This window comes from Maylandia zebra, linkage group LG7, assembly GCF_041146795.1.
Source record: "Maylandia zebra isolate NMK-2024a linkage group LG7, Mzebra_GT3a, whole genome shotgun sequence".
NCBI classification, from domain to species: Eukaryota; Metazoa; Chordata; class Actinopteri; order Cichliformes; family Cichlidae; genus Maylandia; species Maylandia zebra.
Window position 1 is genome coordinate 32,828,629 of NC_135173.1, and position 13,067 is coordinate 32,841,695.

The window sequence follows — 13,067 nt, forward strand, 5'->3', positions numbered from 1 at the left end:
AGAATTTACACAGTGTTCGTTTGGGACATGATGCGGACGGAGTTTTGGACCCAGATTACTCTGAGCTGCGAGGCTCATGACTACGGTAGCCAAAACACTCAGACAATCCATTAAGCGGTACGGCTTCGTAGCTTAGCAAAGTACTACTGAAACATTTTTTGACAGATTTTTTAGCGCAGTGTACCACATAAAATCGGTTCGAGGTCAGTAAACACAGCCAGAATTCATAGATAAGGCGCACCAGATTATAAGGTGCACTGTCGATTTTTTGGGGGGGAGAAAATTAAAGGATTTTAAGTGCGCCTTATAGTGCGGAAAATACGGTAATAGTAAATGTCTACGAAGGCTGCCAACAGCACTTAAACCTGGTCCTAACTAAGCCTGGTCATTTTTTTATCAGTGCTCATATAAATGAATTGTGTTGACTGTAATAGGGTAGAAGCAGCTAGGGAGAATCAATAGCAATTTAATCAATGTTCACATAGGAAAATAAGAAAATCAACAGCTATACAGACACTATGAGAAAACAATAAAAATCAACTGATTAATTGTTCTAATTAGAGAAACCTTCAATCATAAAGTGAAAAAAACATCTCTCAAGCAATGCTAATATTATAATATGTATTATCTCCTATCTCTCACACAACCATAAGCTCTCATTCAGCTCCTCTAGCTGAAAGACACCCAACTTTGGCTTTATAGTTACAAGCTCTATAGACACAGACACAATCCTGCACCTAACTAGACGTAGGATTTGGGGTTTGGGTGATAGTAGCAAGAAAAACAAGGTGGAAATCCTTGACGCAATTTCCCAGATCCCAATGTTTTTCCTAGAATATTTTACTTATTGTTATTTAAACAAAAGGAGAATTTTAAAAAGAGAAGCATGAGAGATGAACCCCTTTCTGATTATTTCTTTGAAAATGGATTAACTGGATAACTATTAAAGTATACATTTTAATTCTTTATTTGCATATATATGTTTAAAAAAATCTTCATTTGCAAAGTTACAAGAGCCATAAATGCTTAGTTCAGGTGGGGAAACGATGTAATCACAGTATTGTAAGATGGTGAAAAATATCTCCTCGCCTAAAGAACGGTCAAGGTGATAAAGGATTGAAGAAAGAGAATCATTGCATAAGCAAAACGATTTGGTGACCCCATATGTGACAGAAAAGCTGAGATGCGCTTTTTTAAAACACTGAACATTTCTGTGGCTTTCAAACCCCAAAATGCACAACGCCAAAAATTTTAATATATGTAATATAATGGGTAAAAGAATGCAAATTGTAACCACCATATAATGCTGTGATTGCAGGCAACCTCTAACTCTCTATGAATAGTACTCATAACCACTATTCACTGGTCATGACAGTTTACGTTAGGGCTGTTCGATATAGCGATATATATCGGATGACGATATGAAAACGTCAATCGTTTCATATTACCCTATCGTTTGTTTCGTGGTGTCGCAAAATAAATTGTTTACTGCAATATTTTTTCATCGTCTTGATGGTTTGGTTATGAAAAGTCTGACATGGACTAAAATTATGCAAGAAACCATCCCCACCTCAGACTCAAACACCGCAAACCTCTTCTACCACCTACGCAAGAGTCACGTAAAAGAGTATGGAGAGAGTTTATGGATGAGAAGCAAAAAAAGAGACATCAGGTGCTCAAAATAAACTTTAGACTCATGCTTTTCCCCGCAGCACACCGTGTAATAAATACTGACAAAGAAAATGGCACAAACTTACAAACTTATATCTAAAAATATTCAGTTTCATGCATTGGTCAAAGAACTGGACTCCAGGTACACAACGCCAAGCTGAAAACATTTCACGCAACTCGAGTTTCCCTATATTCCCAGAATTTACAGAAAGTGTAAAATTTTTGTGATATATATCGTTGTCAGGATGATAAATGTCTTATATTGGGATATGAGATTTTGGTCATATCGCACAGCCCTAGTTTGCATATTAATAATCGTGAAACGTAGCACATGGCTATTGTTAGTCAGTGGTGTTAGTTTCAGTTATTGGGCTTATCTTTGGTAAGATGCCATGTCATTATAAAGTAATTGCCAAGACATTTCACACAAATCCTGAAGTCATGTCTTGTGGCTCCAAATGAACTATCTGCAGATTGGTAGAGCTGCGTGGGCACATCCTCTGGCAACCAGGATGTGCCCACGCACATTAATATCTGTATAAAGTCTCTATATTATCCAATAAGAAGTGGATGAGGTATTTTTGCCTGGAACAAACTGGCCAGCAGTGACATTGTTTTACAGAGACTTGCTGCTTACTCGGCTGAAAAAGATAGACAAACTCAAGTTGTTGACTCAAAGGCATCTGCAACCAAGATCCTGATTTAGCAGTTGTTAGCTTATAAAGGGATAAAAGTCTGATGGTACAGAGTTTTATACTAACAGTGTGTAAAAGACAACAGTGCATTTCTTAGATCACGGCTCTGGTGCACACAGCAGCTCAAAGCACTGAGTAGAAAAAGCTCTGGGTGACACATTGGTGACTCCCCTGCTGGTGTTAAATGGTTACCTCTGACAGTCGGGGCTCCAGCTGAAGGCTTTCACATCCAGGCTTTTAAGCTTTGTTACCTCAGAGACAAACTAGGCCTGCAGAGCTCTGGGCCTCTGAACGGTAGGCTGGACAAAAGAGCCACTGAAGTTTGTGTCATGAAACGATTCGATAGAGAGATTCTGTCAGTCCTAATGACTTACAGAAGGAATAGAGGCAGAGGTTTTGTCAGTTCTAATGACTTTGAGAAGAATGCCGAGATGGGTTTTGTCAGTGCTAATAACTTGCAGAAAATGAGAGGGGAGGGAGACTGAGAGAGAAAACAATGAAAGATTACAAAAGAAGGGGAATTGGCTGGGGGGAAGGGTGAGAATGACTTTTTTTGTCAGCTGTAATGACTTCCTGGAAATATATTGACAGCAAAATAGAGAAATATCTGGGCAGATCAAGAAAGAAAATGGAAAAGAAAGAAGGCAGAAGGATGAAAAGATGTTTTGAGTAGACATCCATACGAGTCATCACACCTCTTTCCAGAGCAGGTCATACTGATTATTGTTATTTTCAGGATATGTTAGGGTTCTCATAATTACCATCATTTTACATGCCAATGATACCTACCGGTACTCCTTTCTCTTTTCTTTCTCTCTTAACGTTCCCCAGCAATAGCCGTTATTTTGGACTCAATTAGCAATAAAATTAGAACACGTCCTTATACATAGATGCTGTGAGACCAATAAGATGCACAGTTAAATGTAGCCTAAAGCCTTTGACAGGAACTACTATAGGTTTCACTTCAGTTAACCCACCTGACAGGTATTGAAACTTAATGTTAGTCATTATTAGTCTCTGGTTCTCTTCCACAGTGTGTCGTTTGCCCTGTATCCCTCCCCTCAACCCCAACCAGTCACGCCAGATGACTTCCAATACCTGAGCCTAGTTCTGCTTGAAGTTTCTTCCTGTTAAAAGGGAGTTTTTCCTTCCCACTGTTACCAACTACAGGGGTTCATTTGCTAGTTTGGGTTTCTCTCTAATACTGTGGGTCTTTATCTTACAATATAAAGCTCCTTGGGTCAAAGTAGTGGATCAACAAAGATGTCTCTATATCGTTTACTACATGCTTGTTGAAATAGCAAAATGGTGAAAAAATAATACAAAATAGTTTGAGTTGAGAGTTGAGATGATATAATTCTGATCTTCAAGTTGCAGTGGATGTAAATCCCTTTGACACATTTCTGGTATTTAATTGTACCAAGATAAGTACTAATACAAGACCTGACAAAAAGGGGTATTGGGATATCCCCTGGTATATCAAAAAAATTAAATATATATATATATATATATATATATATATATATATATATATATATATATATATATATATATTGGCATTGGTACATTGGCATTGTTAAAATGTCTTAATGTAATGAAGGACTGTCATTTATATTGTTGGGTTTAGTAGCTATTGCCATAACTTTGATTAATACCACACTTAAATAAGGAGATAGCATTTGGAGAAAATAGCATGTATTGTCACATTTAGACATAAATTTGTGGCTGCTGGACTACAGTGAGGAATGACATTTTTGTGCAGAATCCCAAAATGAAAGTAGGAAAACTGCTCTGTCTCTGTCAATGTTGGTAGTGGTAGCAGAGCGGAGACAGCAAATGGCCCATAGAGACTTTGGATGAGATGTCCCAGCTCACAAGGAGGGCTGCAGATTAGATGGCTGGAAGGGCAGAGTGAGATATCACAGGAAACTTAGATGAACTAGGAGCAGATTGGCAGAGAACGCCGGCAGATAGATTATTGTACAATAGTGACAATGCAATTTTGAATGATGTGATTTTGACAGCATGGGGAAACTGAAGTGACTGAAAAGTACGCATATAACCAAGAGAAATGGAAACCACATATGAACAACGATTTCCATTTGATCTGAATAGGTCTTTTTGCTGTATACCCACACTATCTCACTTATAGTCTCAAAATAAGGAAGGAAATTCCTCCAATTACATTTGGAAAAGGCCCATCTGTTAACTGTAATAAAGTTGTATACAGCACTACCAATACTTTGCAAAGCTGCCGTCAAATCAAATACATAGTCTCTCTGTGTCTGAATAATGAAGCCTGTTCAAAAGTGCCTTAAGACGGGATTCTTTTTAATGGTCAACACTGGGTGAGTCCTCTGGCTGCAAAAAGAAGTTACATTGTTTAGCCTCTGTTTGTCTATGAGAAAATGAGCCTGTTTCACACTTCATGAATGCTTCAGTAAAGCAATTCATATTAGGTTTAAGGCAGGGGTCCCCAATCACAGTCTACGAGGGCTGGTGCCCCTGCATGTTTTAGATCTCACCCTGGGTCAACACACCTGAATCACATGATTAGTTCATTACCAGGCCTCTGGAGAACTTCAAGACATGTCGAGGAGGTAATTTATCCATTTAAATTAGCTGTGATGGATCAGGGACACGGTGGCATGGTGGTTAGCACTGTTGCCGCACAGCAAGAAGGTCCTGAGTTCAATTCCAACATCAGGCCGGGGTCTTTCTGTGTGGAGTTTGCATGTTCTCCCCGTGTTTGCGTGGGTTCCCTCCGGGTACTCCGGCTTCCTCCCACCGTCCAAAGACATGCAGCTTGTGGGGATAGGTTAATTGGATAATCCAAATTGTCACTAGGTATGAATGTGAGTGCGAATGGTTGTCTGTCTCTGTGTGTTGGCCCTGCGACAGACTGGTGACCTGTCCAGGGTGTACCCCGCCTCTCGCCCTATGACAGCTGGGATAGGCTCCAGCGCCCCCCGCGACCCTGAAAAGGATAAGCGGAAGCGAATGGATGGATGGATGGATGGATGGATGGATCAGGGACACATCTAAAACCTGCCGGGACACCGGCCCTCGTGGACTGGAATTGGGGACCCCTGGTTTAAGGTCTCAGCTGTTTACTTCAGGTCTTATTTAATGCAAAATTATGTTCATTTATAAAACATCAGCATGGTGACGAGCGAAATGATCAGTTTGAGGCACAGAAACAGGATTTTGTAAATGTCAATGTCTATGGAAGCTTTTGTTGTTGTTTATACGCTGATCAAAAATTCCTCACTACTTAATCAGTGTATAGTATCAAGTCAGTTAAGCTGCTGAATTATTGATCTGGTCCGTTATATAGTGGATGGGTTGTTAATCGGTTACAGCTTTGGTGTTATTAAAATTAACAACAGGTGCACTAGAGGGATAGCAATGCCTCAACCCCCAAAGTAGGAATGGTTTTGCTGGTGGAGGCCACTGACATTTTTCCCTTTTCATTTTTTATGACTGTTTTTTTTCACTAGTTTTTTTTTTGGCTATGGTCTAGGGCATGAGGTGACACCTGGAGCCTATGTTGCACTGGTAGTCTCCTCCAGGATTGCACATCAATATGTGCCAGTGACAGAAGGTTGGCTGTGCCTCCCAGCACAGTCTCCAGAGCATGGGGGATATTCAAGGAGATAAACAGTTACCCCAGGAGAGCTGGACAGGGCCATAGAAGGTCCTTAATCTATCAGCAGGACCAGTATCTGCTCTTTTATGCAAGGAGGAACTGGACGAGCACTGCCAGAGCTACAAAATGACCTCCAGCAGGCCACTGCTGTGAATGTCTCCAACCAGTCAATTAGAAACTGACTTCATGATGGTGACCCGAGGGCCTGACATCCTCTAGTGCAGTGTTTCCCAACCTTTTGGAGCCACAGCACATATTTCACATTAGAAAAATCACACGGCACACCACCAAACAAAAGTGTTACAAAAAGCATATTGATCATTTTTCCCCACGCACCAGGTGTAGCAGAATTGGCTCGGTTTGTCCGCAGTATACCTTTTTTGTTTTTTTCTAACCACTACTCATGCTAGGGCTTTCATCTGGGTCAAAACTTTCTCCGGGACCCAGGTCAGACTGACTGCTTTCTCTTTTCAAATATTTATCTATTGCTATTACACACTGCGTAGTCTCACAGCATGACTATTATGTAATTTCTTCTTCGTCTTCTTCTCTTTTACTGGCAGTTGGCAACCCATTTAATTAGAGCAAGTAATTGTACTGCCCTTTAGTGGAAGAGAATATAATTGTTCTGCCCGTTACTCATGCTGAGTACTAAACAGGTGGAACCAGATAATCTTCCATGGCACACCATTTGGGAAACTCTGCTCTAGTAGGCCCGATTGGCATTTCGAATAGCAGTATTGTCACATCCACCACTGGCACTAGGGATGGCACCAGTTCTGATATAAACGGTAGTAACCAGACCAAAAAGCAGCGCACATTTCGGTGCTTTTTTCCTGAGCTGTGATACACTTTAGATTCTAGCCAATCATTTTACGTTTCCGAGGATAGTAGGCGGGCCCAGGTACGTACGTTCTTTTAGAGCAGAGCTACAGATTAAAAATGCCCAAGGCGAAGCGGTCAAAAGTCTGGCTGTACTTCACATCAAAATATGCAAACTCAGCAGCCTGCAACAAGTGCTTTAAGCTGATACTGTGATACTGTCAAAGGAGGTAACACCTCAAATCCGATGAAACACCTGGCGATGCATAGCGTTTTTTTTAAAAGCCGAGAAATGGGCCGTATTTGATAGCTTGCTGCGAGACCTCACATCGAGCACATCTACTGCGGGTGGGTTGCCTGTTATCGGACCCGGAGTTAGCAACATCCCCCAAAAACACGAAGAGGAGAGTCCTGGCCCCTAGCCCTGCCAGTGTAGCAGAAATGATGATGGCAGCAGCAGCAGCCGTTCTTCTCTGCGTGAGTAGCTTAATGTTGTTCGTGTGTAATTTACATTGAGTAGGCTAACCACGTTATTACATTAATGCATGTAAGGTGAACTAGTAAACATCATCATAGCTACATGCGGCTGTCTTCTTGTTTGATGGCAGATGCTCCCTTCACCCTGGCCAAAAAGGCTAAAATGACCAAAGAAAAAGTGGAAAACAGCTAAACATGAGAGGTTTTTTGGACAAAGTTTGTGTTTTTTCCATTGTTTAAGCACTGCTTCCAGCCAAGAGTGATGCCATAAATCCCCTATAGCTGCAGAAAAGGCTAACATTGTTATCTTTTTACAAAAAAACAGCTGAACATGAGAGGTTTTTGGACCAATTTTGTGTTCTCCATTCTTTAAGCACCGTTTAAGCACCGGCACCGTTTCAAAAGTACCGGTTTGGCACCGGTATCGGATAAAACCTAAACGATACCCATCCCTAACTGGCACCATGTGTTTTTCACAGATGAGAGCAGTTTCACTCTGAGCACATGTGACAGACATGAAAGGGTCTGGAGAAACAGTCGAGAAGATGTAAGATGTGCCAGCAGTATGGGACAATAGGTGGTGAATTAATAATGCTATTTATAAATTTAGAAAGCCTGTTTAGTGCAGGTGGGGTTTTAGTGCCATGGTGGAATTTAGTCTCACTTGAGAGCGATGTTGTTGCTGCTAAACTGCAGCTATATTGCGACCCCAAGGCTGATGAGATTAGGGTGGAGCAGAAACTCTGGAGGGTAAGGAAAGGGAGAGATAAAAACAGAAAGAGGTGAGATCCTTAGAGAGCGGGAAAAAATGACCAAGAAAGGCCAGCAAGATGAGAAGGACTCAGTAAAGATGTAAGCAGAGGAAGAACTATTTTTTTCTCTCTCCGTGGGTTATTCCTGTTCGAGCCGACTTACTGCCCTCACACGGTGGCCTTTTCAAGGCCAAACAGAGTTCACTCTGTATCCAGCCTGCTGGTTACCTCCACATACAGCTTTGTGTCGCTGCCTTTTTACTCGGCAGCCTTGGAAAAAAAAACCATGGATTTATATACCCCGAGAACTCCACTCACCTTTTGTGTTTTCTTTAACCTTTGTGTGTCATTGCTGCTGCCGGTGATAGCGCTTGATTTGTGTCAATGTGTCAGATTGCCATGTAATTTACCGTGTACATCTGTGGTCTGCAGTTGATAAATTCTGATAACCTCTTGACAAACTGCCCCCCCAAAAAATCACCTAAGGTCCTCGTTCAGATTGGCTGATATACTGCACATGGTGTAAGTTGTTTATTGAACAATTGTGGGAAGCTTAAAGAGGATAAGCGCAGCAAATGCTACATCCGTTTTAATCATAGTATGAGCAGGCCGCTTTGTCATTGAACCTGCCACATGCAACAATCCTATCTCAGTGGCAGTGTGTGGAATTACATGAAGATCTTGGTAAATGAACCTTTAGAATGGAATTCTCAAGTAAAACCCAAATATGGTGTAGTTAACCACGTGATGACCCTAAACACAGCCCTGAACACAACCCTGAGCAATCTGAATAAATAATAATAATGGATTGCATTCATATAGCGCTTTTTGAGACCCTCAAAGCGCTTTACAATTCCACTATTCATTCACTCTCGCATTCACACACTGGTGGAGGCAAGCTACAGTTGTAGCCACAGCTGCCCTGGGGCAGACTGATAGAAGCGAGGCTGCCATATCGCGCCATCGGCCCCTCTGGCCGATCAATTATATCAATATATAATTGATGTTTTTATTATATTGTCCTCAAAAGAAATGACAGTCAGTGAGCAAAGACAAAAACATTCTGACAAACTTTAAAGGTAGTAATATGTCCATTTTACCCTTTAGAGTTAGGGTTCATCCTTATCAAAAAGCAGTAAAGGCTCAACAACCAGTTAAAAAACAACCCTTATAAACTTAATGTCTTTAGAACACCAGTTAAATTGTTACACTCAGTCCAATTCACTTTACTCAAATAGCAAAACTATAGCTGTGGTGGAAAGTTAAAGGTTGGTGGTGGTTTGGTTTAGGAGGCTTATTGCTTTCCCCCATGCATTCTCCCAATTGCATTCATCATCAAGGTTGCTCATTTTGTCAAAAATCCCATCGTAATACACATGATTAGCCTCAATCTTGCCTCTGCCACATGGCCCTTAACAATAAAAGCTGAAGTGAAATGAACAAAGCCAATTCAACTACAATAACAGAATACTGCTTCTGCATCTGACAGGAGATGCTGCTGATAAGGTGTCCTTAAGAGTCAGTACCTGGACCCTGCTGTAAGACAAAAAGGTGGCTGAAAGGGGTTAGTTTTTCACATGATTGCTGTTGCTGAACTGCTTTATATCCACCCATATTAGCCAACAGCAGTACAAGAAGTAAATGAAATCAAGTAACAGTAACAGATTTTTATAACTTACCAGGAAGTCCTATTTTTTGTCGTCTGTCTGTGTATAAATGAAGTTGACTCATACAGCTCCAGCCACTGCCATTAAACTGGAGACCCCCATTTCTGATTATCAGCCAGAAGACTGAGATTTATGTACCATTTGTTTGTCTGTGGTTTTTCTTTTCTTTTCCATTTGCTGGTTAGATTTAAGCCCTAAACACTGCCTGTAGTTGTCTAACATGTTAGGTTTAACAACAATAACCTGACACATTAGTTTAATCCACATTTAAATGTGAGTCTAGTGCCATTTTTAACAGAGTTTATATGTGACAAGCAGGGAATGAGACGCGTTTGTGTCAGGCTTGTACAACAAACAAAAGAAGAAATGTGTTCTCACCTTTTGAACTGATTGATCCGTGGTTTTGTAATGAGAAGTGTGAAACAGCTAAGTGTTCTTTTCCTGTAATTTTAAAATACAGCCGAAATGCTTATAAATGAACATATTATATCTATTTTTTTAAATCTGCACACACACGGTGCAGTTTGTAGGAGTTATAAAGAACTACAGATACATTTTACTTGTGACTGCTCTGCATTTTGTACATATTGAGACAAATTTAAATCCTCTCTAGTATTTAAAAGACTAAGCTGCAGGATAGACAGTTTTCTAAATTACAGGTTTTATCCAGCTGCTGTAAAGGAAAAAAGGGAAGTATGGCATTATAGGTCAAGTTCAACTTGTCACCATATGTAGCTGCTGACACCATGCTACGTCCAGTGGAATAAAAACTTACAAGTCACCACAAAGTCACTGTTATAAATTTGCAGACCTGAGTGGAATATGATGGAAATTGCCACAGAGAAAAGAAAAAACATATAATAGAGGCTGGACAACTGCTTTTAACTTTGAGAGGTGGGTGTAAGACAATTCTCTGAAGGTTTTACTCACTCATTTGCAGTGTTTCACTGGGGAAAATATGATGTAAAACAGTATTGGAAATGGGTAGCTCAGGAAGAGACAATTTGACTGATTGTTGCATCCCGGCTAAAACTTAAAGCTAAAAGCAACTGAAACTGTGCCTCAGTGTTTTTTTAATTTAGGGAAGATTTTGGGCCCGGCTACAGTAATTTATTTACAGTACATATCTGAGCAGATCCCATTTCCCTTCTGTCTGAATTAAGGATGAGTTACAAAGCTCTTTTGTGCTTCTCAGTGGTGAAGTCAAGATTTGGCATGCAGTGAACATCAGTGCAGGGATGTTTTATCTGTTTTCATCAAAAGGAAGCAAAATCCTGCCAACATAAAGTTTCCTTTTATGTTTTATCTCCAGGAATATTTTCAGTATTCTTTATTTAAAAATGCAACAGCATGTTTTCCTTACAGTGAACTGAAGCCCCAGTGTGTGTGTGTGTGTGTGTGTGTGTGTTTGATGTTACTGTGGAAACATGCTAATCATTGCATCTGGGTTCGTCTCATCTGTGGTCTGGCGATTAGTTGAGAACTGCGAGGCTGCAGAGGTGCTGTAATCTGAGGATTAGCAGCAGACAGTGAGGGATTACACAGATTGCAGCTGATTACAGGGGAGATTATCTGTGCTGTTACAAAGTGGAGATGGACTGGGATTACCTCCCAGTTTACGTCTATTTAAATAAAACCCTAAATAAAAAAAAAAAAAAAGGATGTAGTTGTTATATGTAATTACAATTACTTTCAGGAAAAGACAGTTGGTTCTTTTTCCTTTCTTTTCTTGTTTTTCCTGTAATTAGCAGTTAATCCATGGTGCTTTTTTCCATGTTAGGGAGAGGTCAGTGAACGTGTCAGAGCCGGAGTCTCTGGAGCTGACAGTTTCCAACCTGAAGCCGGAGGAGAGCTACAGCTTCAGAGTTGTCGCTTATAACGATGTTGGGCCAGGAGAGAGCTCCGCCCCCCTCAAGATCACCACAAAACCTGATCGTAAGACACAAACACTCCATCACACACAAACACACACGCTCAGTCATCTGTATAAAACTTCTTTTTCTTTTTGCACATTAGTTCATATTTTGGGTCAGACTACAGTTGAGCTCAGTGAGGCAGACTGTCAAGACCAACATCAAGCTATGGAGTTCTCTGTTAGCCAATAGCAGAAGGAGAAAATAGGTAGAAAGACCCAGACTTGCTGTGATGCATGGATGGATCCATGGCTGTTGTTGGTTCCTTACACCTCTTTTCTCGTGATCTCACTCAGGTGGAAAACAAGGAATGTCTGGCCCAGATGTGGCCCACATTTGGCCTTGAATAATGTCCAAGTTATATAGGCCAGATGTTACTATAGCAGGCTCACTCAGCGGGTTGTCTAAGCTATTGTAAATCGAAATGTCAAATCATTAAAAATGCATCTGATTTTCCGGTCAGTATATTATCTTTTTTTTTCTTAAGACATTAAACCTGTCTATGCTTAAATTTAGTGATACTGGAGTGAAATAGGCCTTTATTATAAAATGATAGCTAGCTATCCTCTTGACTCTCATGAAAATCAGATCATGCTGTCCCTGCAGTAAAGGTAACACATGTCTAAAAGTAGCAGCACTGGTAACAGAAGTGTTTGTGTGTGCCTTCAGTCCAAGTTCCCAGCAAGGTGGAGTCTCTCCGAGCGTTGGCTCTTTCTCCAACCTCCGTTCAGGTTAGCTGGGAGCCACCCAGCTTTCCGAACGGCCCCATCCTGGGCTACAGGCTGCTGTGGACCGAGAGCCCGTCGGGCAAGGAGCAGGTGAGCTCCATCACCAATGGATTATGATGCTTTAGATAGTCTGAGTCATTGTTTTGGAGTTCATTTGACCTTATTCGGTTGTTTGTTGAATGTAATCAATACTCTGTGTTTGTGTTCAGAGTGTGGAGGTGAATGGACAAAACTACAAGATGGAGGGACTCAACAAGTTCACAGAGTACACAGTTCGAGTTTTGGGCATCAATCGCTATGGACCAGGGACTGCCTCAGATGCCGTCAGTGTCACCACCCAATCAGATGGTGAGCTGTGTCTTAACATTTCCTCATTTATTCAGTGTGGAAAATCACATGTATCAGGAAATGAAACATGACATGACCATGTTATAACAGAAGGAAAGTCACAGAGGCTTTTTCTCTGTCACTGAAATTCTACCGGTCTTCAGTATCCCATTATCCACTCTTTCATCTTCTTTTCTCAGTTTTGATAGTAGCCTTAACATCCACTCACTCACCAGTGAACAGCACTTGTCTTGTATGAATCCCATTTGGGTATGCAAAGAGGTAAAACTTCTTTATAAAGCAGTAGATATAGTTCTGTGCACATCTTGTCCACTATTCCCACAGTGGTCTTCAGGAAACCTTCTC

General features: G+C 40.9%; 1 protein-coding gene across 2 annotated transcripts in view; it reads left to right on the forward strand.

Moving 5' to 3' along the window:
* dcc (DCC netrin 1 receptor) overlaps positions 1 to 13,067 on the forward strand; it is a 354,092-nt gene that overhangs the window by 218,282 nt on the left and 122,743 nt on the right. For both annotated transcript variants that reach the window (XM_076886255.1, XM_076886256.1), the window contains exons 9-11: positions 11,514 to 11,668; positions 12,316 to 12,464; positions 12,584 to 12,722. In XM_076886255.1, coding sequence (XP_076742370.1) covers positions 11,514 to 11,668; positions 12,316 to 12,464; positions 12,584 to 12,722 — 443 coding nt within the window. The remainder of the gene's footprint in view (positions 1 to 11,513; positions 11,669 to 12,315; positions 12,465 to 12,583; positions 12,723 to 13,067) is intronic.